The sequence below is a fragment of the Pristiophorus japonicus genome, chromosome 8, assembly GCF_044704955.1.
Source record: "Pristiophorus japonicus isolate sPriJap1 chromosome 8, sPriJap1.hap1, whole genome shotgun sequence".
Taxonomy (NCBI): Eukaryota; Metazoa; Chordata; class Chondrichthyes; family Pristiophoridae; genus Pristiophorus; species Pristiophorus japonicus.
In genome coordinates this window covers 35,937,656-35,960,564 of record NC_091984.1, presented here as the reverse complement: position 1 = coordinate 35,960,564, position 22,909 = coordinate 35,937,656, and the positions used below count along the sequence as shown (strand labels likewise).

Genomic DNA, 22,909 nt, shown 5'->3' with positions numbered 1-22,909 from the left:
CCGCCATTCAGATAATATTCTGCCTTCATGTTTTTGCCCCCAAAGTGGATAACCTCACATTTATCCACATTATACTGCATCTGCCATGTATTTGCCCACTCACCTAACCTGTCCAAGTCACCCTGCAGCCTTTTAGTGTCCTCCTCACAGCTCACACTGCCACCCAGTTTAGTGTCATGTGCAAACTTGGAGATATTACACTCAATTCCTTCATTTAAATCATTAATGTATGTTGTAAAGAGCTGGGGTCCCAGCACTGAGCCCTGCGGTACTCCACTAGTCACTGTCTGCCATTCTGAAAAGGACCCGTTTATCCCGACTCTCTGCATCCTGTCTGTCAACCAGTTCTCTATCCACGTCAGTACATTATCCCCAATACCATGTGCTTTGATTTTGCACACCAATCTCTTCTGTGGGACCTTGTCAAAAACCTTTTGAAAGTCCAAATGCACCACATCCACTGGTTCTCCCTTATCCACTCTACTACTTACATCCTCAAAAAATTCTAGAAGATTTGTCAAGCATGATTTCTCTTTCATAAATTCATGCTAACTCTGCCTGACCGAATTTTGCTTTTCCAAATGTCCTGCTACTGCTTCTTTAATAATGGACTCCAACATTTTCCCAACCACAGATGCTAGGCTAACTGGTCTATAGTTTGCTGCTTTTTGTCTGCCTCCTTTTATAAATAGGGGCGTTACATTTGCAGTTTTCCAATCTGCTGGGACCTTCCCAGAATCCAGGGAATTTTGGTAAATTATGACCAATGCATCCACAATCCCTGCCGCTACTTCTCTTAAGACCCTAGGATGCAAGCCATCAGGTTTAGGGGATTTATCTGCCTTTAGTCCCATTATCTTACTGAGTACCAGTGATTGTGATTGTAATTGAGTTAAGTTCCTCCCCCCCCTTTAGCCCCTAGAATATCCACTGTTGGAATTGTAAATACCCATGTTTTTGAATATGGGCTTACCTTTACCCAATAGTCCATTGATATGGCATTAATCCTGGCCGGAGATGTAGAATTAGTCTTGGACATTTATCAATTGATCTGCTATTACCCATGTTCATATGTAATGATACTGGATTACCTTTACCATTTTCTATATGTTCACAGATATGATATTATTGATGTTTAGAAATATAACATTACTTATGTCCATAAGTCGCTAGATACCATGGCAGCAGCAGACTGATAAGACACAAGAAAATAATTGATAAACATAATTGCTGTAATATATAATAAAAATCGTCCTGAATCTCACCTTCCCATTGTGACCTTTAAGATTAACCTGATTATCAAATGTGGTTGTGGAATGAATATGAATGACGTTTCCATTCACAACTGCAAATAGATGTCCACCATTGCTGAAGGAACACTGAAAGAAGAGAAGATAATGTTAAAAGTTGTAACATTACAGGCGCTGGGTCTGTATAAATGACAGTCCAAGTACAGCACATTGCAAGTTATAAGGTGCTTTTGGGTCATTATTACAAGTGCATGGAAAATAAAAACTAAATTTAAATATAAAATGAGCTGGAAATTGAGCCAGAATTTATTGACCTCAATTGGACACACTTAAAATAGAAGTAAAAGAGGAAATGGCTGACAGAGAGAATCCTCAGAAAAGTAGTCATGGTGAGAGATGTAATGCATTAAGAGACCAATAGATTTTTAAAAAGCAATATGAACATACAAACAATGACGGACAGGAAAAGACCCTCTGGTCCATCCAACCTGTCCCACATGATTGTGATCCCTTCACAACAATGTTCCCCTTAATTTTTTGGGGGCTGTGCGAGCCCTTTAAGGGGTGGCATAGCCCATTCAAACTTCTGTGCATGCGCGAGTTTTTGCATTGGGAAGTTGGCTCACCAGCTACGTGGGACCTCGAGATGGCTGCACGGTTAGGCAGCTTAAATGGAACATTGCTTCATAGTATATAGGGCTCAATTTTCCACAAGCCGTTTTTTGGCGTAATGCAAGAGTTACGAATGTTTTTTGGCCCCGACTACTGCAAAAAAAATCATCATAGGCAGTCCCTCGAAATCGAGGAAGACTTGCTTCCACTCTTAAAATGAGTCCTTAGGTGGCTGAATAGTCCAATACGAGAGCCACAGTCCCTGTCACAGGTAGGGCAGATAGTCATTGAGGGAAAGGGTGGGTGGGACTGGCTTGCCGCATGATCCTTCCCCTGCCTGCGCTTGATTTCTGCATGCTCTCGGCAATGAGACTCGAGGTGCTCAGCGCACTCCTGGATGCACTTCCTCCACTTAGGGCGCTCTTTGGCTAGGGACTCCCAGGTGTCAGTGGGGATGTTGCACTTCTTCATGGAGGCTTTGAGGGTATCCTTGTAACGTTTCCGCTGCCCACCTTTGGCTCGTTTGCCGTGATGGAGTTCCGAGCTTGCTTTGGGAGTCTCGTGTCTGGCATGCGAACGATGTGGCCTGCCCAGCGGAGCTGATCAAGTGTGATCAGTGCTTAAATGCTGGGGATGTTGGCCTGGTCGAGGTCGCCAATGTTGGTGAGTCTATCCTCCCAGGGGATTTGTAGGATCTTCAGGAGGCATCATTGGTGGTATTTCTCCAGCGACTTGAGGTGTCTACTGTACATGGTCCATGTCTCTGAGCCATAGGGCAGGGCGGGTATTACTACAGCCCTGAGCTTGGTGGCAGTTTTGAGGGCCTGATCTTCAAACACACTTTTCCTCAGGTGGTCGAAAGCTGCACTGGCGCACTGGAGCCGGTGTTGAATCTCGTGGTCAATGTCTGTTCTTGTTGAAAAGAGGCTCTTGAGGTATGGGAAATGGTCCACGTTGTCCAGGGCCACGCTGTGGATCTTGATGACTGGGGGGGGCAATGCTGTGTGGCAAGGACAGGCTGGTGGAGGATCTTTGCCTTACGGATGTTTAGCGTAAGACCCATGCTTTCGTACACCTCAGTAAATGCGTTGGCTATGTCCTGGAGTTAAGCCTCTGTATGTGCGCAGACGCAGGCGTCGTCCGCGTACTGTAGCTCGACGACAGAGATTGGGGTAGTCTTGGACCTAGCCTGGAGACGGCGAAGATTGAACAGGCTCCCACTGGTTCTGTCGTTTAGTTCCATTCCAGCAGGAAGTTTGTTGACTGAGGTGGAGCATGGCAGCGAGGAAGATTGAGAAGAGGGTTGAGGTGATGATGCAGCCCTGTTTGACCCAGGTCCGGCCGTGGATTGGGTCTGTAGTGGATCCGTTGGTAAGGATCACGGCCTGCATGTCATCGTGGAGCAAGTGAAGGATGGTGATGAACTTTTGGGGGCATCCGAAACAGAGGAGGACGCTCCATGGACCCTTGCGGTTGACAGTGTAAAAGGCCTTTGTAAGATCGAAAAAGGCCATGTATAAGGGCTGGTGCTGTTCCCTGCATTTTTCCTGCAGCTGTCACGCTGGAAAAATCACACCCGTTATGCCCTATAGGGGACGAAATCCGCACTGTGACACCGGGAGGAGCTCCTCAGCAACAGGGAGAAGACGGTTGAGGAGGACACTAGCAACAACTTTCCCAGTGACTGATAGCAGGGAGATTCTCCTGTATTTGCCGTAGTCGGACTTGTACTCTTTTTTAAAGATGGTCACGATCATTGCATCTCTGAGATCTTCCTGCATGTTCTCCTCCCTCCAGATGAGAGAGATGAGGTCATGTATTCGCGCCAACAGCCCCTCTCCGCCAAAATTTAGTACCTCAGCAGGGATTCCATCCGTTCCCGTAGCCTTGTTGTTCTTAAGCTGTCTTGTGGCTTTTTGTACCTCGTGCAGTGTTGGGGTCTCACTGAGGTGGGGGTGGGTAGCATGCTGCGGGATGCAGTGGAGAATACTCGAGTCAAAGGCAGAGTCTCGATTGAGGAAATCTTCGAAGTGCTCCTTCCACCGGACCCTGACTGCCTCGGTGTCCTTGATAAGTGTTTCCCCGTTCTTGACCAGCAGTGGGGTGGGGCCTTGGATGTTTGGACCGTAGGTGGCCTTGACTGCGCTGAAGAATCCTCGCACATCATGGCTATCGGCCAGCTGCTGTATCTCCTATGCTTTCTCCATCCACCAACTGTTCTTTAGGTCCCGGGTTTTTTGTTGGACCTCAGCCTTGAGCCATCTGTAATGCTGCATTGCTGCTCCTCAGTTGGGTTGTTGTTTAAGGCTCAGAAATGCCCTGCACTTGCGATCTATTAGCTCTTGGATCTCTTGAAACTCCAAAAAAATGACTCGCAAGTTTCCCCGTTCTATTTTTTGAAATTGGTGCAGCGCAGCCTGTCATTCAGCTTCAGGGGGTGGAGCCTAATGTCTGTATCGAAAAAACTATGCCCCACCCTTCTGCACATGCGCGAAAAAAAGAGACATTTTTTATGTTACTGCTATGGGCATGCATGCTCAGTACAGCTCCCGGTCTGCATTCGGCCATTTTTAAAGAGCAATTTATGTGTGGGAACTTTAATTCTCAGTGGAAAAATCGGAGCTCTAATACAATATGCAACGTGGCTCAAGGACCAAAGATTTCTCATAGGAAGAAGTGGAGGAGTTACTGTGATTGAGGGCAGATGGCACGAGCTGGACACCAGCAGAGGTTACATAAAAGTTTCATCAACAGAAATGAAGAAACGTTGGAACCAACTTGCAGAAGATTACTATGCAATGGTGAGCACCCCAAGGTCTGGAGACCAGTGCAAAAACAAGTGGCAGGACCTTGGTCAAAAAGTTAGTGTAAGTAATATTTTCATTTATTCACTGGAATTGCAATTGTAAATGTGAGCATCTGTATATATCCCACCCAGCAGAAAGACACCCTCTCTAAAAAGTTATATTTTCATCTTTGCAGAGGAAGGTGAAACACAACAAAAGGAAAAGAATTCGAACAGGAGGAGGCCCGGCAAATCTGCACCCACTGACACCTTTGGAAGAGAGGGTCGCTGCTTTGATGGGTCCTGCCTGGAGAAAAGCAATCACCACTGCACTCGAGGGAGAAGGTAAGTCCTGTAAATTCCACAGTCTGGCTTTGCTAAATGTTAAGTACTGCGCAGACTAGCAAAGCTTCGATTCATGGGATGTCTCCCGCAGCTATGCTTCGGTTGATTCAATGTGCTATCATTCATCGTTGTCCTTCAAATCAGCTGCTGCCTGCGCTATGCGAGCCTACGCATGCCACTCACTCTGCCCCTTCCTCTGCTGTTAACCATTTGTCTGTTCTGTTATATTTTGCAGAACTTGAGGCCTACCCAGACAACGCTGAAGCCGATGCAGAAGATTAGGATGCGGACGAGCCTGAAGAGAACATCTTGCAATCCCACCTTCAAGAGCATGGGGGTTGGGTGAGGGAGTTGGACGGGGGAGGGGATGGATGAAGCCGCCACTCTTGTACTCACTCTGGAGGAGGTGCAGGTGCCGAACATTGAGGTGCCAGGCCCTTTCCTGAGTGGTATGAGTGTTGGGACATTCCATGGTTTCTCACTTAGAAACATAGAAAAGAGGTGGAGGAGTAGGCCATTAGGCCCTTTGAGCCTGCACCACAATTCAATATGATCGTGGCTGATCATGCACTTCAGTACCCCATTCCTGTTTTCTCTCCTTACCCCTTGATCCCTTTAGCCGTAAGGGCCACATCTAACTCCTTTTTGAATATATCTAACGAACTGGCCTCAACAACTTTCTGTGGTAGGGAATTCCACATGCTAACAACTCTGAGTGAAGAAGTTTCTCCTCATCTCGGTCCTAAATGGCTTACCCCTTATCCTTAGACTGTGACCCCTGGTTCTGAACTTCCCCAACATTGTGAACATTCTTCCTGCATCTAACCTGTCCAATCCCGTCAGAATTTTATATGTTTCTATGAGATCCCCTCTCATTCTTCTAAATTCCATTGAATATAAGCCTAATCAATCCTTCATATGTAAGTCTTGTCTTCCTGGGAATCAGTCTGGTGAACCTTCGCTGCACTCCCTCAGTTGCAAGAATATCCTTCCTCAGATTAGGAGACCAAAACTGCACACAATATTCAAGGTGTGGCCTCACCAAGGCCCTGTACCACTGTGGTAAGACCTTCCTGCTCCGATTCTCAAATCCTCTCGCTATGAAGGCCAACATGCCATTTGCCTTCTTCACCGCATGCTGTACCTGTATGCCAACTTTCAATGACTGATGTTCCATGACACCCAGGCCTCGTTGCACCTCCCCTTTTACTAATCTGTCACCATTCAGATAATAATTTGCCTTCTGTTTTTAACCACCAAAGTGGATAACCTCACATTTATCTGCATTATACTGCATCTGCCATGTACTTGCCCACTCACCTAATCTATCCAAGTCACCCTGCAGCCTCTTAGCATCCTCCTCACAGCTCACACTGCCACCCAGCTTAGTGTCCTTTGCAAACTTGGAGATATTACATTCAATTCCTTTGTCTAAATCATGAATGTATATTGTAAATAGCTGGGGTCCCAGCACTGAACCTTGCATACCCCACTAGTCAATGCCTGCCATTCTGAAAAGGACCCATTCCTACTCTTTGCTTCCTGTCTGCCAACCAGTTCTCCATCCACATCAGTACATTAGCCCCAATACCATGTGCTTTAATTTTGCACACTAATCTCTTGTGTTGGATCTTGTCAAAAGCCTTTTGAAAGTCTAAATACACCACATCCACTGGCTCCCCCTTGTCCATTCTAATAATTACATTCTCAAAAAATTCTAGAAGATTTGTCAAGCATAATTTCCTTTTCATAAATCCATGCTGACTTGGACCGATCCTGTCACTGCTTTCCAAATGCGCTGCTATTACAGCTTTAATAATTGATTCCAACATTTTCCCCACCATCGATGTCAGGCTGACCAGTCTGTAATTCCCTGTTTTTTCTCTCTTCCTTTTTTAAAAAGAGGGGTTCATTAGCTACCCTCCAGTCCATAGGAACTGATCCAGAGTCTATAGAATGTTGGAAAATGACCACCAATGCATCCACTATTTCTAGGGCCACTTCTTAAGTATTCTGGGATGCAGGCGATCAGGCCCTAGGGATTTATCGGCCTTCAATCCCATCTATTTTCCAAACACAATTTGCTGAATAATAAGGATTTCCTTTAGTTCCTCCTTCTCGCTAGACCCTCGGTCCTCTAGTATTTCCGGAAGGTTATTTGTGTCACAGTCCGTGACTGGGGACACAAATGTGGGGTGCAGCGAGGCACACCCAGGGCCCCACCGTCCAAGGCTGTGAGCCACACCCAGGGTGAGGAGGGGAAGGAGAGCTCAACAGCACCCTCCTAAGGTGCAGGATCTAACAGATGTGGATCATAATGATGGCAATGAGTGCAGAGAGCATTGACCTTACGCGATCGCTCCTGGACACCATCAGTGGGGTGGGTGATGGGGTATAGGGACTGCTGGGAGAAGTAACAACACTCTCACGAGAAATGGGAACACTGTCCGGGCACATGAGGGCGGGAATGTCGCAGGTAGTTGATACACTGTCGGTAAGCATGAGGGAGGAAATGTTGCAGGTAGTTGAGACACTGTCGGCGAACATGAGGAAGGGAATGTTGCAGGTAGTTGAGACACTGTCAGGGCACATGAGGGAGGGAATGTCGGAGTTAGCTGCTGCAATAAGGGAACATGCCCAGACCACGCAGCCAGTGACAGAATCAACTGCCACTCCCACTCCACTCTACAGATCAGCCTCTGAAGAGGCCCAAGCTGGGCCTTCCACATTACTGCCTGCCTACGCCCCCATCAAGAAGTGCGCATTATCCGAGATGCTCGAAAGAATAAACTTGATACCAACCCGAGAAACGCTGCGCCTCCGCCTGCGGGCAGGGGTGGAGTCAACAAGACCAAGCGCAGCGGGTGGTCTTAGAATAAGGTGAAGGCGAGATGGGTGCAGTTGTTGTTCTTGTTATTATTATTGTTGTTACTGTTGTAACTGTTCTCAAATTAAAAGTTTTTTGTAAGTTATGTAAATCTACAAGTTTAAAAGTTTGGAAGTGATCTTAACTGAAAACTTTAAAGTTTGATACAAGAATATTTTTGTTAAAGTTAAGTTAAGTACAAACAAGTGCTAAACTTTTGAATAAAATATATTTGAAATTATAACTGAATCATTTCCATTATTAGTTCCATTAACACAACACAATATTACAGAACAGGTCCAGACAGTAAACAAATTTGCATTAGTTGCTGCTGAGCCTTCAGACAGCAAAGCGTTAATGGATGAGCTGCTGGCGCAAGGCTCGAGGAATCGTTAAAGGGGCACGACAGCCCGCCCTTCTCCACTGTCATGCTCCGGGTTCAGGTAGTTGCATGGCTTCCTCGTTCTCTTCATCCTCCTCCTCGTCATCTGCATCGTCCTCCTCATCATCAGCCACTATCACCTCAGGTGAGTCTTCTACTACCAGCTGCTGCTGCCTCATGATGGCTAAGTTATGCAGCATGCAGCACACAACAGTGAACTGACCGACAATCTCAGGGGAGTATATCAAGTTGTCTCCAGAACGGTCCAGCATCGGAAACAACGTTTCAAGATGCCAATGGTCCTCACTATTATGTTGCACGTCGCAATGTGCGACATGTTGTATTCCTGGTCAGCTTCCGCCCGGGTTAAGCGTAGGGGCATCATAAGAACATAAGAAATAGGAGCAGGAGTAGACCATATGCCCCTTGAGCCTGCTGCGCCATTTAATACGATCATGGCTGATCCGATCATGGACTCAGGTCCACTTCCCCGCCCACTCCCCATAAACCATTATTCCCTTATCGGTTAAGAAACTGTCTATCTCTGTCTTAAATTTATTCAATGACCCAGCTTCCACAGCTCTCTGAGGCAGCGAATTCCACAGATTTACAGCCTTCAGAGAAGAAATTCCTCCTCATCTCAGTTTTAAATGGGCGGCCCCTTATTCTAAGATTATGCCGCCTAGTTCTAGTCTCCCCTATCAATGGAAACATCCTCTCTGCATCCACCATGAGCCAGGTGGCGAAGCCATACACTTTGTCTTCCAATCAGCCAGCTCTGCCCTTCTGGCTGTTGCTGAAACATGGCAGATATAGCGCTCTCGCGAAGGATGAACGCATCTTGACTGCTCCCATCAACTGACATGATGCGATGCATGTCGTCACATACGAGAGCTGCACATTTACAGAGTCGAAGCCTTTTCTGTTCTTGTACATCTCGGAATCCTCCAAAGGTGCTCTCAAGGTGATGTGGGTACAATCAATGCAGCATTATACCTTTGGGAAGCCAGCAATCCTGGAGAAGCCCACAGCCCTTTCACGCATTGCCTGGGCGGACATAGGGAACTTTATGTGATCATTCCTCTGGGCATATAGTGCAGCAGTCAACTGCCGAATGCAGATATGTGTTGCATGTTGAGAAATGGCGCACACATCCCCAGTTGTGGCCTGGAATGATCCAGATGCATAGAATGAAAGTGCAGCTGTAACCTTCACTTCAACTGACAAAGTAGTCCTCCTGACGCTTCTAGGTTGCAAGTCTGCTTTTACTAACTCACAGATCTCGTTTACAACTTCTTTGCAGAAACGCAGCCTTCTCACAAAGTCTGCATCACTCAGGTGCAGGTATGAATGCCTGTCTTGATATACCCGAGGTGGGTAAGGCCTCCTGCCCTCATCCACATGTGATGACGTCGAATCAATCATCTCCTCACAGCACCATCATGCAGAAGGCTTGCACGAGGTATGGCATTGTCAATATTGCCCTCATAATTAAATTGTACCTGTGCAAGAAGCTCAAAACAGCAGGATAAAGAGTTAAAGCTTCTCTCCTTTCTCTCTCTTCCTTAGGTCTACTATGGATCACACCCTGGTCTGCGCATGCGCAATAGGCTTGTTACGTGGCGCAGAAACTCTGGGGAAACTTGGATATTTTAATTTACGCCAAAAAAAGCAGCGCGCGCCAAATAAACGGTGCAGTTAACTGGGGAAAATTCACCCCATCCAAAAACCATGTGATCTCCTGGGTGAGGTAAAAAATCAGATTAAAACCCAGGGGAATTTGGGGAAAAACATCCTCTCCAACCACCAATCCCTTGCCCCCCCCCCACTAACCACAGGCAATCAAAACTAGTCCATGAGATCACTCTGGCCCTGAATTCCTTGCAGCAACTATCTTTTGTAAGAGGTGAGCTCATTAATAATTAAAGGACAACTTGATAAGGAACAATGATACCTGTTTTGTATAACTTAAAAAAAATCCTGAACACATATTTATCTATATATCCATATATATCAATAAAATGCGTTAAAATTGATACATATAATACGCACTGTCTGTAAGTGTCACACTTGCTTCTTCTGGAACGTATCCCATCACACTTGCTTGATAACACCGCTGTTGTACTAAAACAGCATATCCTCCAACTCACCATAAGCAATGTCATTGCTGTAACAGCAACAACAATGCCTGTTATTTTTACTTGCTTCAGAGAATTTGATGAGCATTAAGCACAAGGTGATTTTAAGATTTATCTAGCGAGATCTAAGTACTGGACTTGTACTGTAAGATATTATCTTAAGATACCCCTTTTTGTTAATGTGTATTTATTTAGTTTGGCTCAGTTGATAGTGCTGTTGTCACAGTGTCTGAAGGTTGAGAGTTCAAACACCATAGCAGGGCTTAAGCTGACATCTAGGCTCACACTTAAATGTAGTACTGGGGGAGTACATTTTGTCAATGGTCAATGGAATCTTGACCTTAATTACAAAGGGGATGGAGTATAAAAGCAGGGAAGTCTTGCTACAGCTATACAGGGTATTGGTGAGGCCACACCTGGAATACCGCGACAGTTTTGGTTTCCATCTTTAAAAAAAGATATACTTGCTTTGGAGGCAGTTCAGAGAAGGTTCACTAGGTTGATTCCGGAGATGAGGGGTTGACTTATGAGGAAAGGTTGAGTAGGTTGGGCTTCTACTCATTGGAGTTTAGAAGAATGAGAGGTGATCTTATCGGAACGTATAAGATTATGAGGGGGCTTGACAAGGTGGATGCAAAGAGGATGTTTCCACTGATGGGGGATACTAGAAGTAGGGGGCATAATCTTAGAATAAGGGGCCGCCCATTCAAAACTGAGATGAGGAGGAATTTCTTCTCTGAGGGTTGTAAATTTGTGGAATTTGCTGCCTCAGAGAGCTGTGGAAGCTGTGTCATTGAATAGATTTAAGACAGAGATTGACAGTTTCTTAACCGATAAGTAAATAAGGGTTTATGGGGAGCAGGCAGGGAAGTGGACCTGAGTCCATGGTCACATCAGCCATGGTCTTATTGAATGGCGGTGCAGGCTCGAGGGGCCGTATGGCTGACTCCTACTATTTCTTATGTTCTTATGTCACAGTTGCTGTCCGTTGAATGAGAAGTTAAACCAGGGCCCTGTCTACCTTGGCCTGGTAGTTCAGGTGGTGTAAAATATCCCATGGCATTATCAGAGGAAGAACAGAGAATTCTCATTGTGCCCTGGTCAACATTCCTTCCTCAATTAGCACAACCAAAAACGGAGTCATTCACCCAGCTGCTGATTCTGGGATCTATCTGTATGCAATTTGGTTGTCACATTTGCCTATATAACAATAGTCACTCCACTTCAAAGTAATTCACTGTCTGTAAAATACTTTGCAATGTTTCTCAGTGTGACATGGCATTACATAAATGCAAGTTTCAGGTGTTCTCGCTCTAGTTAAAGTTAACAAAATCATCCTGCCTGCTCAGTTGGCTGTTAAAGATCCACATCATTATTCAGAGATGAGCAGGGAGGCCGCAGGGAATCCGAGCCAACATACCTCCCTCAACCAATACCATCAAAAAACACATCATCTGGTCATGTATATCATTGTTGTTTATGGGGGATTGCTGTGAGCAAAAACATAGCAACAGTGACCACGCTTCAAAAGTACATAATTGACTGAAGCGCTTTGGGGCATCTGGAGTATGTGAAAGGTGTAGTACTCCATTTGATGCGTTCAACTGATCTTTAGAGAGAATCTGGAAACAGACAGTGTGTATAGAACTCCCCTTATGTGACACCTCTAGCAACATCATCTATAATGTACACACCTCTCGACAGCTTCGAACTGTGAATTCTTTGAAGGTTCGGATATCATCAATTAGAAGGTTCATAAGCCGTAGCTTGTCAGAGAATCCAACAAGAATATATAGGCCAGATGGGTGCAGAGCAACGCTGTATGCCTCCTCCTGAAACTCCTTATAAAGCTCCAAAACACTAGAAGGAAAGAGGAAATGTAAATGTAAATTTAAAAACAAATACTGGAAGGAAATTCACCAGAGCTAATTTCCAGTCAATAGATTTTAGTATTTAAATTCAGTGTTTACGGTATTTTAAATAAATGCATTTAAAAAAATTCAAATACTGTCTCCATTCAAGTGGTCAATTGCAATGACAGCTCGCACTTCTGTGAAATCTAGAAGGAGCTGTCAAGGTAATATACAGGATTTGCTCTGTACATTGTCAGCTTCACGGAATAGCAGCTGATTTTTTTTATTACTACATTTTTTTATGAAGTGTGGATGCAACTAAAATTACGGAAACTTTTTAAAGAGCAATGCTTCACTAACAAACTTAAAAATAAGGCAGAATGAAGGGAGAGGTAAAGAAGAAGGAAGATCCATCTTCATCATTGGAAACACAACGGGGCCGAAATTGAAGACTCTTATGTTCCAATTCTCAGAGAGACCCATTACTGTCCGTTTACGGCGGCCATGTGGCAGAATCCTTTGTCGTCAAACGGCCGACCCGACCCAAATTTAGGTCGCCGATTTTTCAGCCTAAGGGGAGGGCCCACTGCCGCGGCCACCATGTTTTTATTTTTGCCGGCCGACTTCCCGATCGGCCAGCAAAATATAGCCCCCGGGTTCGGCCGGGCCGCCAACGGGCAGCCTGGCACCCCCTCTTGGGTGCCAGGCTGCTGGCCCGGCCAAAACCCTCCCTGGTGGCCCAGTGGACGAAGATCTTGAATGACAGATTCTATCCCCTTTAACATAGGGGAGAGAGGGTGGTGATGCACACAAGCTGTGACGTCACCACTACTCCACTGCTGATTGACAGTGGCGGAGTCCCGGTCCGACCCATATTCAGCCACTCAACCTGCCTTTGAGTCTATGGCCAGCCCTCCATTATAACACATTTCCTCTGGGACTTTGAAAAAATGTCAAAGTCCTGAAAATCGCTCTTCCGAACGCATCATGGATCCGTGCGGCAAGTACAGAGAAAAAAAATCATTGGTGCGCCAGCTTTCTTGCACTACTGAATATCGGACCCAACATCTGACCACTTCCCAACAAGTGTATTTGGGAACAAAATTAGTCATTAACTACTCTTAGCGAGTCTTCAAAGCCATACTAGTACTTCCAAACTCTAGTCAGACTTTTCCTATACTAGAGATTCACCAGCAATCCTAGAGTAAAGGGTTCTGCTCTTCTCTCTCCTTCTTGGCTCACCCTTCTTTGCTTCTCTCAGAAAGACATATACAGATTTAATACCATTATCACAGAAGCTATTTAACAGAAGCATTGCAGCATATTGCCATGTCTATCCCTGAAGTGATTAACCTAGTTTACTTTCAATTTCTAATTACAACATGGTGCTTCCAACTAAAACAGTGAATACATAAACCAAAACAAAAAATGCTGGAAGCACACAGCAGGTCAGATAGAAGCTGTGGGGAAAACAGACATGCAGATGTTTTGGGTGCAGGTCCTTCTTCAGAATTGGAACATAAGAGGCTGACAGGCATACTAATACAATCAGAAAAAGGGAAAAATATATACTTAAAAAAATAGACAAAGCCAAAGGGGAATTATGAGTAGATTGATGCAGCACATCACCTCAGTCAATAATGGACCGGAACATTAACGGGGGGAAATTGCGAAGCGCCTTGTTTGGGGGCGCTAACAGCCGCGAGGCGGGTTTTCTTGCGCCAGCCGCAGAAGCCCCGCCCTGCGACCCAAGTTCGGGTTACCATTTCCAAGAGCAAGTGGAGTGCAGAATATCACACTCCGCTTGATCTGTGAAGCACGAGTGGGGCGAAAGGGTTCAGTGAGGGGCGCAGCGCTACGTGGTGGGACGCGTCGCGTGGCGCTGCCGCGTAGAAGGGCCCTCTCCTTCATTAATGCGGAGGGCCAAGCTGCTGACTCTGCGGAGGAGAAACGGGTCCCTACCTGGACCACTGGGAGCGGGATGCCATGTCATCAGGCCTGCATACATGCAGAGTGCCGGGCTGGAAGATCGCGGCACGGACCCCACAATTCAGCATCCAGCAGGCCATTTCTTTTTCAAATCGCCACCTCCCCTTTAAATTTCGTCCTGCGAGCGGCCTACAACCTGGTACGCACCCCCTGAAACTGTCGCTGGCATCACCTGGCGCAGTTTCAGGGGGCGTTACGGAATTTTTGCTCCGGGGTGAAAACGGATCACTGCGCACGTTATCATCGCCGGTGCAACAGAGCGGGGCGCGACCGGTTACCGCCACCACTAACCTCCCACGGAATTTTGCGGGAGTCGTTAGCGGTGCCATGCCCGGACGAAAAGTAATTTGCACCTCATTAGCGCCCTCCTGTGGCACGAACGAAAAGTGTAAACACCCTGAATTTCACCCCCTCCCCCACCACAGACTTTAAAGAAACAGAGGGGCTATTCAAGTTCTCAAAGAGACCTGTTTTAATGCCCGTTTGCGGCGGCCATTCCTAAAACTCGAATGTCCGCCGCTTTGGGGTCAACAAGCCGACCCGACCTAAATTCGAGTTGGGAATTTTTTGGCCTGGACCCCATCCCGTCTGAGTGGTTGCACCGCCAATGAAAATAATAAAAAAGCAATAAAAATACTTACCCATCGATTTTCACCTGCATCCGTTGATCCCCGGCTGCGCGGTGCCCCAGGCAGGTTTCTCTGCCGGTGTACCTTCTCCGTCCTTAAAGGCTCGGGCCCACTGCTGCGGTACCAATGGAAACATTTTTGCCGACCAACTTACCAATCGGCCGGTAAAGTACTGCACCCGGGTTCGGCCGGGCCGCCAATGGGCAGCCTAGCACCCCCTCTTGGGTGCCAGGCCGCTGGCCCAACCGAAACTGGCCTGATATCGGTAATGGGGAAAATGTTGGAATCAATTATTAAAGATGAAATAGCAGCGCATTTGGAAAGCAGTGACAGGATCGGTCCAAGTCAGCATGGATTTATGAAAGGGAAATCATGCTTGACAAATCTTCTAGAATTTTTTGAGGATGTAACTAGTAGAGTGGACAAGGGAGAACCAGTGGATGTGGTGTATTTGGACTTTCAAAAGGCTTTTAACAAGGTCCCACACAGGAGATTAGTGTGCAAAATTAAAGCCCATGGTATTGGGGGGTAATGTATTGATGTGGATAGAGAACTGGTTGGCAGACAGGAAGCAAAGAGTAGGAATAAACGGGTCCTTTTCAGATTGGCAGGCAGTGACTAGTGGGGTACCGCAAGGTTCAGTGCTGGGACCCCAGCTATTTACAACATACATTAATGATTTAGGTGAAGGAATTGAATGTAATATCTCCAAATTTGCAGATGACACTAAGCTGGGTGGCAGTGTGAGCTGTGAGGAGGATGCTAAGAGGCTGTAGGGTGACTTGGACAGGTTAGGTGAGTGGGCAAATGCATGGCAGATGCAGTATAATGTGGATAAATGTGAGGTTATCCACTTTCGTGGCAAAAACATGAAGGCAGAATATTATCTGAATGGCAGCAGATTAAGAAAAGGGGAGGTGCAACGAGACCTGGGTGTCATGGTACATCAGTCATTGAAAGTTGGCATGCAGGTACAGCAGGCGGTGAAGAAGGCAAATGGTATGCTGGCCTTCATAACTAGGGGTTTTGAGTATAGGAGCAGGGAGGTCTTACTGCAGTTGTACAGGGCCCTGGTGATGCCACACCTTGAATATAGTGTACAGTTTTGGTCTCCTAGTCTGAGGAAGGACATTCTTGCTATTGAGGGAGTGCAACGAAGGTTCACCAGACTGATTCCCGGGATGGCAGGACTGTTATATGAAGAAAGACTGGATCGACTAGGCTTATATTCACTGGAATTTAGAAGAATAAGAGGGGATCTCATAGAAATATATAAAATTCTGATGGGATTGGACAGGTTAGATGCAGGAAGAATATTCCCGATGTTGGGGAAGTCCAGAACCAGGGGTCACAGTCGAAGGATAAGGGGTAAGCCATTTAGGACCGAGATGTAGAGAAACTTCTTCATTCAGAAAATTGTGAACCTGTGGAATTATCTACCACAGAAAGTTGTTGAGGCCAGTTCATTAGAAGTGGCCCTTACAGCTAAAGGGATCAAGGTGTATGGAGAGAAAGCAGGAATGGGGTACTGAAGTTGCATGATCAGCCATGATCATATTGAATGGCGGTGCAGGCTCGAATGGCAGAATGGCCTACTCCTGCACCTATTTCCTATGTTTCTATGAAACCTTCCCTAGTGGCCCAGTGGCCAAAGATAAAAAATGATGGAATCTCTCCCCTTTAACGGAGGGGAGAGAGCATAGTGTCGCACACACGCTGTGACGTCACCATGACCCCACCGCTGAGGCCCCGACCGACCCATTTTCAACCAGTCAGCCTGGCTTTGAGTCTACGGCCCGCCCCCACTATGATCCATTTCCTGTAGGACTTTGAAAAAATTTCAACATCCTAAAAATGGATCTACTTACCCTACCAGGAGTTCCAGCGGTAAATGCCACTCCAAAAATCATAGGTGTGCCAGCTTTCTGGTGCACCTGAATTTCGACTCCAAAAGATATGTAAACACTATCTGCTGATGTACAGAGTGATCTTATCAGAGTGATTCAAAACAGCGTGTTCAAGTTGGGAATTTGGAGAGTGGGACGTCGGAGCAGAAAGGGAAAGAGGTGTTTTTTTTGCCTCCAATACTTGTTGTATTGTGTAATGGGTAAATGTTTAATTTAATCGACCAGGATCTAGTAATTAGATAAAAACCAAAACTGTAAGTAATTAAATACATAAGCTTTAATTAAATAAATAAAAACAAGGTGATATAGGAATGGCAGTGCAAGTGGTGTGCCACAACTGCAGCATGTGGAAGTTTGTGAACAGCATCACAATTCCAGACAACCACTTCTGCAGTAAATGTCTGCATCTCGAGGAACTTCAGCTCAGAGTTGTTGAGCTGGAGTCCGAGGCATCAGGGTGGGGGAGACTTATCTGGACACTTTGTTCCAGGAGGCAGTTACACCCCTTAGGTTAGGTAGTGGTACAGGTCTGATTAGTGGTCAGGGACAGGAGGGTGTGACTGCGACTCAGGCAGGTAAGGGGACCCCAGGAGCAGTGCTGGAGGGGTCTCGGAATTTTCCCTTATCCAACAGGTAGGTGGTTCTTGTTGTCTGCTTGGATGAACGCAGGGTCTGCAGAGTGGATGAACTAACGGACCAAGCTCCATGGTGCAGGAGGCCATTCAAGTGGAGGAAGTGAAAAGAAATGTTATAGTGATAGGGGATAGTCTAGTCAGGGGGATAGATACTATTTTCTGTAGCCACAACCGGGAGGTCCGAAGGCTAAGTTGCCTGCCTGGTGCCAGGGTTAAAGATATCTACTTGCAGCTGGAGAAGAATTTGGAGTGCCAGGGGGAAGATCCAGTTGTCATGATCCATGTCAGAACCAATAAAATAGGTAGAACTAGGAATGAAGTTCTGCTGAGAGAGTTGGAGCAGCTAGGGTCCAAATTAAAATGCAGAACCTCAAAGGTAATAATCTCTGGATTGTTATCTGAGCCACACTCAAATTGGCATAGGGACAAGCAGATCAGAGAGTTAAATGCGGACCCCAAAGAGTGGTGTGGGAGGAAGGGGTTTCAATTCATGGGGCACAGGCACCAATACAATCTTCATATTGACTGTGCAAATCAAATTGGCAAGGGTAGCCTGGAGGACGGGTTCATGGAATGCATGCGAGATAGTTTCCTGGAACAATATATTGTAGAACCAACTAGGAACAGGTTATTTTAGATCTTGTATTGTGTAAGGAGACAGTGTTAATTAGCAATCTCATAGTAAATGATCATCTGGGGAAGGGTGATCATAATACGACAGAATTTGAGATTGAGTTTGAGAGTGACATACTTAAATCTGAAACTAGAGTCTTAGCCTTAAATAAAGTCAATTACATAGGTATAAAGGGGCGAATTGGCTAAGGCAGATTGGGAAATTAGATTAAAAGGTATGACGGCAGATAAGCAGTGGCAAACATTTAAACAAATATTCCAAAATTCTCAACGAATATGCATTCCATTGAGAAATAAAAACTCCATGGGAAAAATGATCCATCCATGGCTAACTAAAGAAGTTAAAGATAGTATTAGATTAAAAGATGAGGTTTATAATGTTGTAAAGAATAGTAGTAAGCCTGAGGATTGGAAGAGCGTTAGAAACAGCAAAAGATGACCAAAAATTGATTAACATAGAAACATAGAAAATAGGGAGAAAATAGAATATGACAGTAAATTAGCAAGAAATATAAAAACAGATTGTAAGAACTTCTGCAAGTATGTAAAATGGAAGAGAGTAGCAAAAGTAAGTGTTGGTCCCTTAGAGGCTGAGACAGGAGAAATTTAAAGGGGAATAAGACTAGGCAAATATTTTGTATCTGTCTTCATAGGCGAAGACATAAAAAGCATAAAAAGTGGGGAACCAAGGGGCTAATGAGAGTGAGGAATTTAAAGTAATTAAGATCAGTAGAGAAATAGTACTTGAGAAACTAATTGGACTAAAAGCTGACAAATCCCCTGGACCTGATGCCCTACATCCTAGGGTTCTAAAAGAGGGGGCTGCAGAGATAGTGGATGCATTGGTTGTGATCTTCCAAAATTCTCCAGATTCTAGAATATTTCCAGCGGATTGGAAGGTAGCAAATGTAACCCTGCTCTTCAAGAAAGGAAGCAGAAAGAAAACAGGGAACTTCAGGCCATTTGGTCAAACAGGGCATTTAGAAATTCATAATATTAGTTCTATGAAAGTGAAATCAAATTTAACAAATTTATTAGAGTTTTTTGAGGATGTAACTATTAGGGTAGATAAAGGGAAACCAGTGAATGTAGTATATTTGGATTTACAAAAGGCATTCGATAAGGTGCCACATAAAAGAATGTTATGCAAGATAAGGGCTCATGGGATTGGGGGTATTATATTAGCATGGATAGAGGATTGGTTAACGGCCAGAAAACAGGGTAGGGATAAACGGGCCATTTTCTGGTTGGCAGCCTATAACTAGTGGAGTGCCGCAAGGATCAGTGCTTGGGCCTCAGCTATTTAAAATTTATATTAATGACTTAGATGAAGGGACCTAGTGTAATGTATCCAAGTTTGCTGATGATACAAAGCTAGGTGGGAAAGTAAGCTGTGAGGATGACACAAAGAGCCTGAGTAGAGATAATAGACAGGTTAATTGAGTGGGCAATATGGTGGCAGATGGAGTATAATGTGGGGAAATGTGAGGTTATTCACTTTGATGGAAGAATAGAAAAACAGAGTATTTTTTAAATGGCGAGAAACTATTTATAGTTGGTGTTGAGAGAGATTTAGGTGTCCTCGTACAGGAAACACAGTTAGCACACAGGTACAGCAAGCAATTAGGAAGACCTTTATTACAAGGGATTTGGAGTACAAGAGTAAGAAAATGTTGCTACAATTATACAGGGCTTTGGTGAGACTACAGCTGGAGTACTGTACACAGTTTTGGTCTCCTTATCTGAGGAAGGATGTATTTGCCTTAGAAGCAATGCAACAAAGGTTCACTAGATTGATTCCTGGGATGAGAGGGTTGTCCTATGAGGAGAGATTGAGTAGACCAGACCTATACTCTCTGGAATTTAGAAGAATGGGCTCAATTTTCCCCAGTTATCTGCGCCATTTTTTGGGGCCTAAATTAAAATATTCAAGTTTCCCCAAAGTTTCTGCGCTAGCGGAACTCAGTTAGTTCCGATTTTATTTAGGTTAGTATTTTTCTGCGTCAATGGGAGCATAACCTGCTACCCATGTCAATTCTGGCCATTAAGCAAGTTTGGCCAGCTCCGATTTACTCCAACTTTTCTTAGGACGGTGTATGTGACCACTCTGGAAAAACCTTCTGGGCAGTTAACAAAATCGGTGCAGGTATGAAAATCAGTGCAGCAGATGCAGTTCCACGGCCCGGACAACAGCAGCAGAGAGAGGGGGGGGGGGTAAGAGGAGAGGTGGGGGGGTGGGGGGGGGGCGTGCGGGGGGAAAGAGAGGAGAGAGTCAAGAGGGGAGAGGTGGGGGGGGGGGGGGGGTGGAGGCCTTTCGGCCAGAGTTAGGAGCGGCATCCAGCACCGGGAAGGGGTGTGTAGGCGAGGGGGTGATAGACTTTTGGCATAAACACCAATAATTTAATGCTGGAATGCTGCTGCAATGTGTAAGGGGCTTGTGCAGGTTGCTGTGAGCTGGCAAGAATGTGTTGTATGTTTCACTTTCCAGCCTCAGCCCGCAGTGTGTCCCTCATTACCATGGCAACCCAATCTTTTTGGCGCAGATCTTAGGCTCCAACCCCAAAGCTAAAGGACAGCAACACAGCGCCAAAATGAACAATTCAAACGAGGAAAGTGGGATGATTTTTTTTGGCGTACTTGGGGCCCCAAAAAAACGGGCGGAACTCTTCAAGTACGCCAAAAAACAGCTTGGGGGAAAATTGAGCCCAATGAGAGGTGATCTCAGTGAAACATAAAAGATTCTGAGGGGGATATACAGGGTTCATGCTGAGAAGTTGTTTCCCCTGCCTGGGGAATCTCGAACTAAGGGGCATAGTCTCAGGATCAGGGGTCGACCATTTAAGACTGTAAGGAGGAATTTCTTCACTCAGAGGGTTATGAATCTTTGGAATTCTCTACCTCAAAGGGCTGTCGATGAGTATATTCAAGGCTAAAATCTCTAGATTTTTGGACTCTAGATGAATCAAGGGATATGGAAATTGGGCAGGAAAGTGGAATTCAGGTTGAAGATCAGCCATGAAAATGAATGGCAGAGCAGGCTGGAGGGGCCGTATGGCCTACTCCTGCTCCTAGTTCTTATGTTCTAACAAAGGCTAATGCCAGGGGAAATGTGAGAAAATGTGAGATGGAAAGCATGGAAAACCTAGGGGCCAAGAATGAAATTGAAACAGATTTGAAAATGAAGATATAACCAAGGTCTGATGTCACTGAATCAATATTTAGACCAGAAGCTGCAGGGTGCTTCGGAGAAGGATATTGTTCTTAAAAATTGAATTGTGTTTCATAGGAACAGTATACAAGGCCAATGACAGAGAGGTCGGAGTAGGAATGGAAGGGGGAGTTGAAGTGGCAAGCCACAGATAGTTTGGGATCATATGTGCGGACAAAATTGAGTGGTATGGCAAAGCGGTTACCTCATCTATGTGTGGTTTCTTCAATGTAGAGGAGAGTGCACCAAGAGCTGTAAATAGAGTATACTAGATCAGGTCCCTCGTTGGTGGTGTGAGAAAAGGAAAATGGGCAGGTGTCCTGGATTTTAAAGGGAAGTTGCTAGGGAAAGGGCAGCTGGAAGTAGAGATGGCGGAAGAGTGAACCAGGGTGTCACAGTGTCACAGTTCCTCTAGAAATGGAGGAGAAGATATGCTTGGTAATAGGATCATGCTTAGCTGGTGAGCTAAAGGATTAATCCTGCAGCATTATTATTTACCATCTTAGGAAGCAAGCAAGCAACCTGTTCCCAGGATTTTGCCAATGCTCTTGTTGAGTCAGCTGTTAGAAGATGCACGAATGGCTTGCATTGGCTTACCCTCCAATTTCCTATTGTTTGAATGAATGCTTTGTTTTCATTCTCTTTCCAGGCTGATACTTATGAGAGCTTATGAAGAAGATCATGGGTCCCATTGGAGCATTCTTCTCACAATTAGATCTCAATCATTGGGTCTGACTTCTAATTACAGCAAAAAATTTGGCAAGGTAAACTTTTACTAGATTAATAGTACTATTTGAGAGCTTAATGTCTTTGTATGCAATAGATATCAGTTGTAATCTTGATTATTATGTCACCTATTTATTACAAAAAAAAACTCCAAATGCTATAAGCTGAAATAAAAATAGAAAATACTAGAAATACACAGCAGGTTAATCGGCTTCTGAAAAGAGAATAGATAAGTTAATGTTTCAAGTGTATACCACTCAGCAGAACTGAACACTTAATAAGGTTGAAAAAATAGAAAGCAAAAGGGGAGGGGAAGAGATAATAATTAATTAAGTCCCAGAGAAGGAGTTAAAGGGCTGAATGACCTGCGAACTGCTTATTAGAATACTGTTAATTAATTAGCCTAGAAAATGTCCTAAAATGGGATTGTCACCATATAGTTTACCAATATGCACTCTGTTCATAGAAAAAAAACTTCAGGTCACACAATATTACTTCTTATTATGCAGACTTAAAACTACTGCAATCCATACTTAGTCTCATAATTCCACAAGCGTAAAGATCGATCTACGGAGCTGGTGATAATGAGGGGTTTTCGAATGCACATATCCAGACCCGTGATTATATTGGAGTGGAAGGATTGGCAGAGAAGTTCAAACTGTGCCAGGTCACTCTGTTAAAAATGCCACAAAATAGATTTTAAAATATGCAGATCAATAGAATAAGCATACAGACAAACATCACTGCAGCTTTTAATAGGACAAGATGTGAATCATGTATCAGAATTATCATTGTTGGGTTAGAGTTTAAAATTATTAAATTAACACATTCCAGTTCTGAACCATGTTAAAACTATCAAGTCAATGAACGTTGGTGTTATTATACAATCTTGCAACTCATGATTTGTGTTAAATTTAGTCTTGACCTTGTGCTGAAGATTTCAGTTTGCTT

At 44.9% G+C, this 22,909-nt stretch overlaps 1 protein-coding gene across 1 annotated transcript in view; it reads right to left on the bottom strand.

Moving 5' to 3' along the window:
* The window catches only part of cfap57 (cilia and flagella associated protein 57), a 172,553-nt gene that overhangs the window by 99,417 nt on the left and 50,227 nt on the right, over positions 1-22,909 (bottom strand). The window contains exons 6-8 of the mRNA XM_070886035.1: positions 22,492-22,631; positions 12,073-12,238; positions 1,266-1,379 (exon numbers count right to left, since the gene is read on the bottom strand). Of these exons, the coding sequence (XP_070742136.1) occupies positions 1,266-1,379; positions 12,073-12,238; positions 22,492-22,631 (420 nt within the window). The remainder of the gene's footprint in view (positions 1-1,265; positions 1,380-12,072; positions 12,239-22,491; positions 22,632-22,909) is intronic.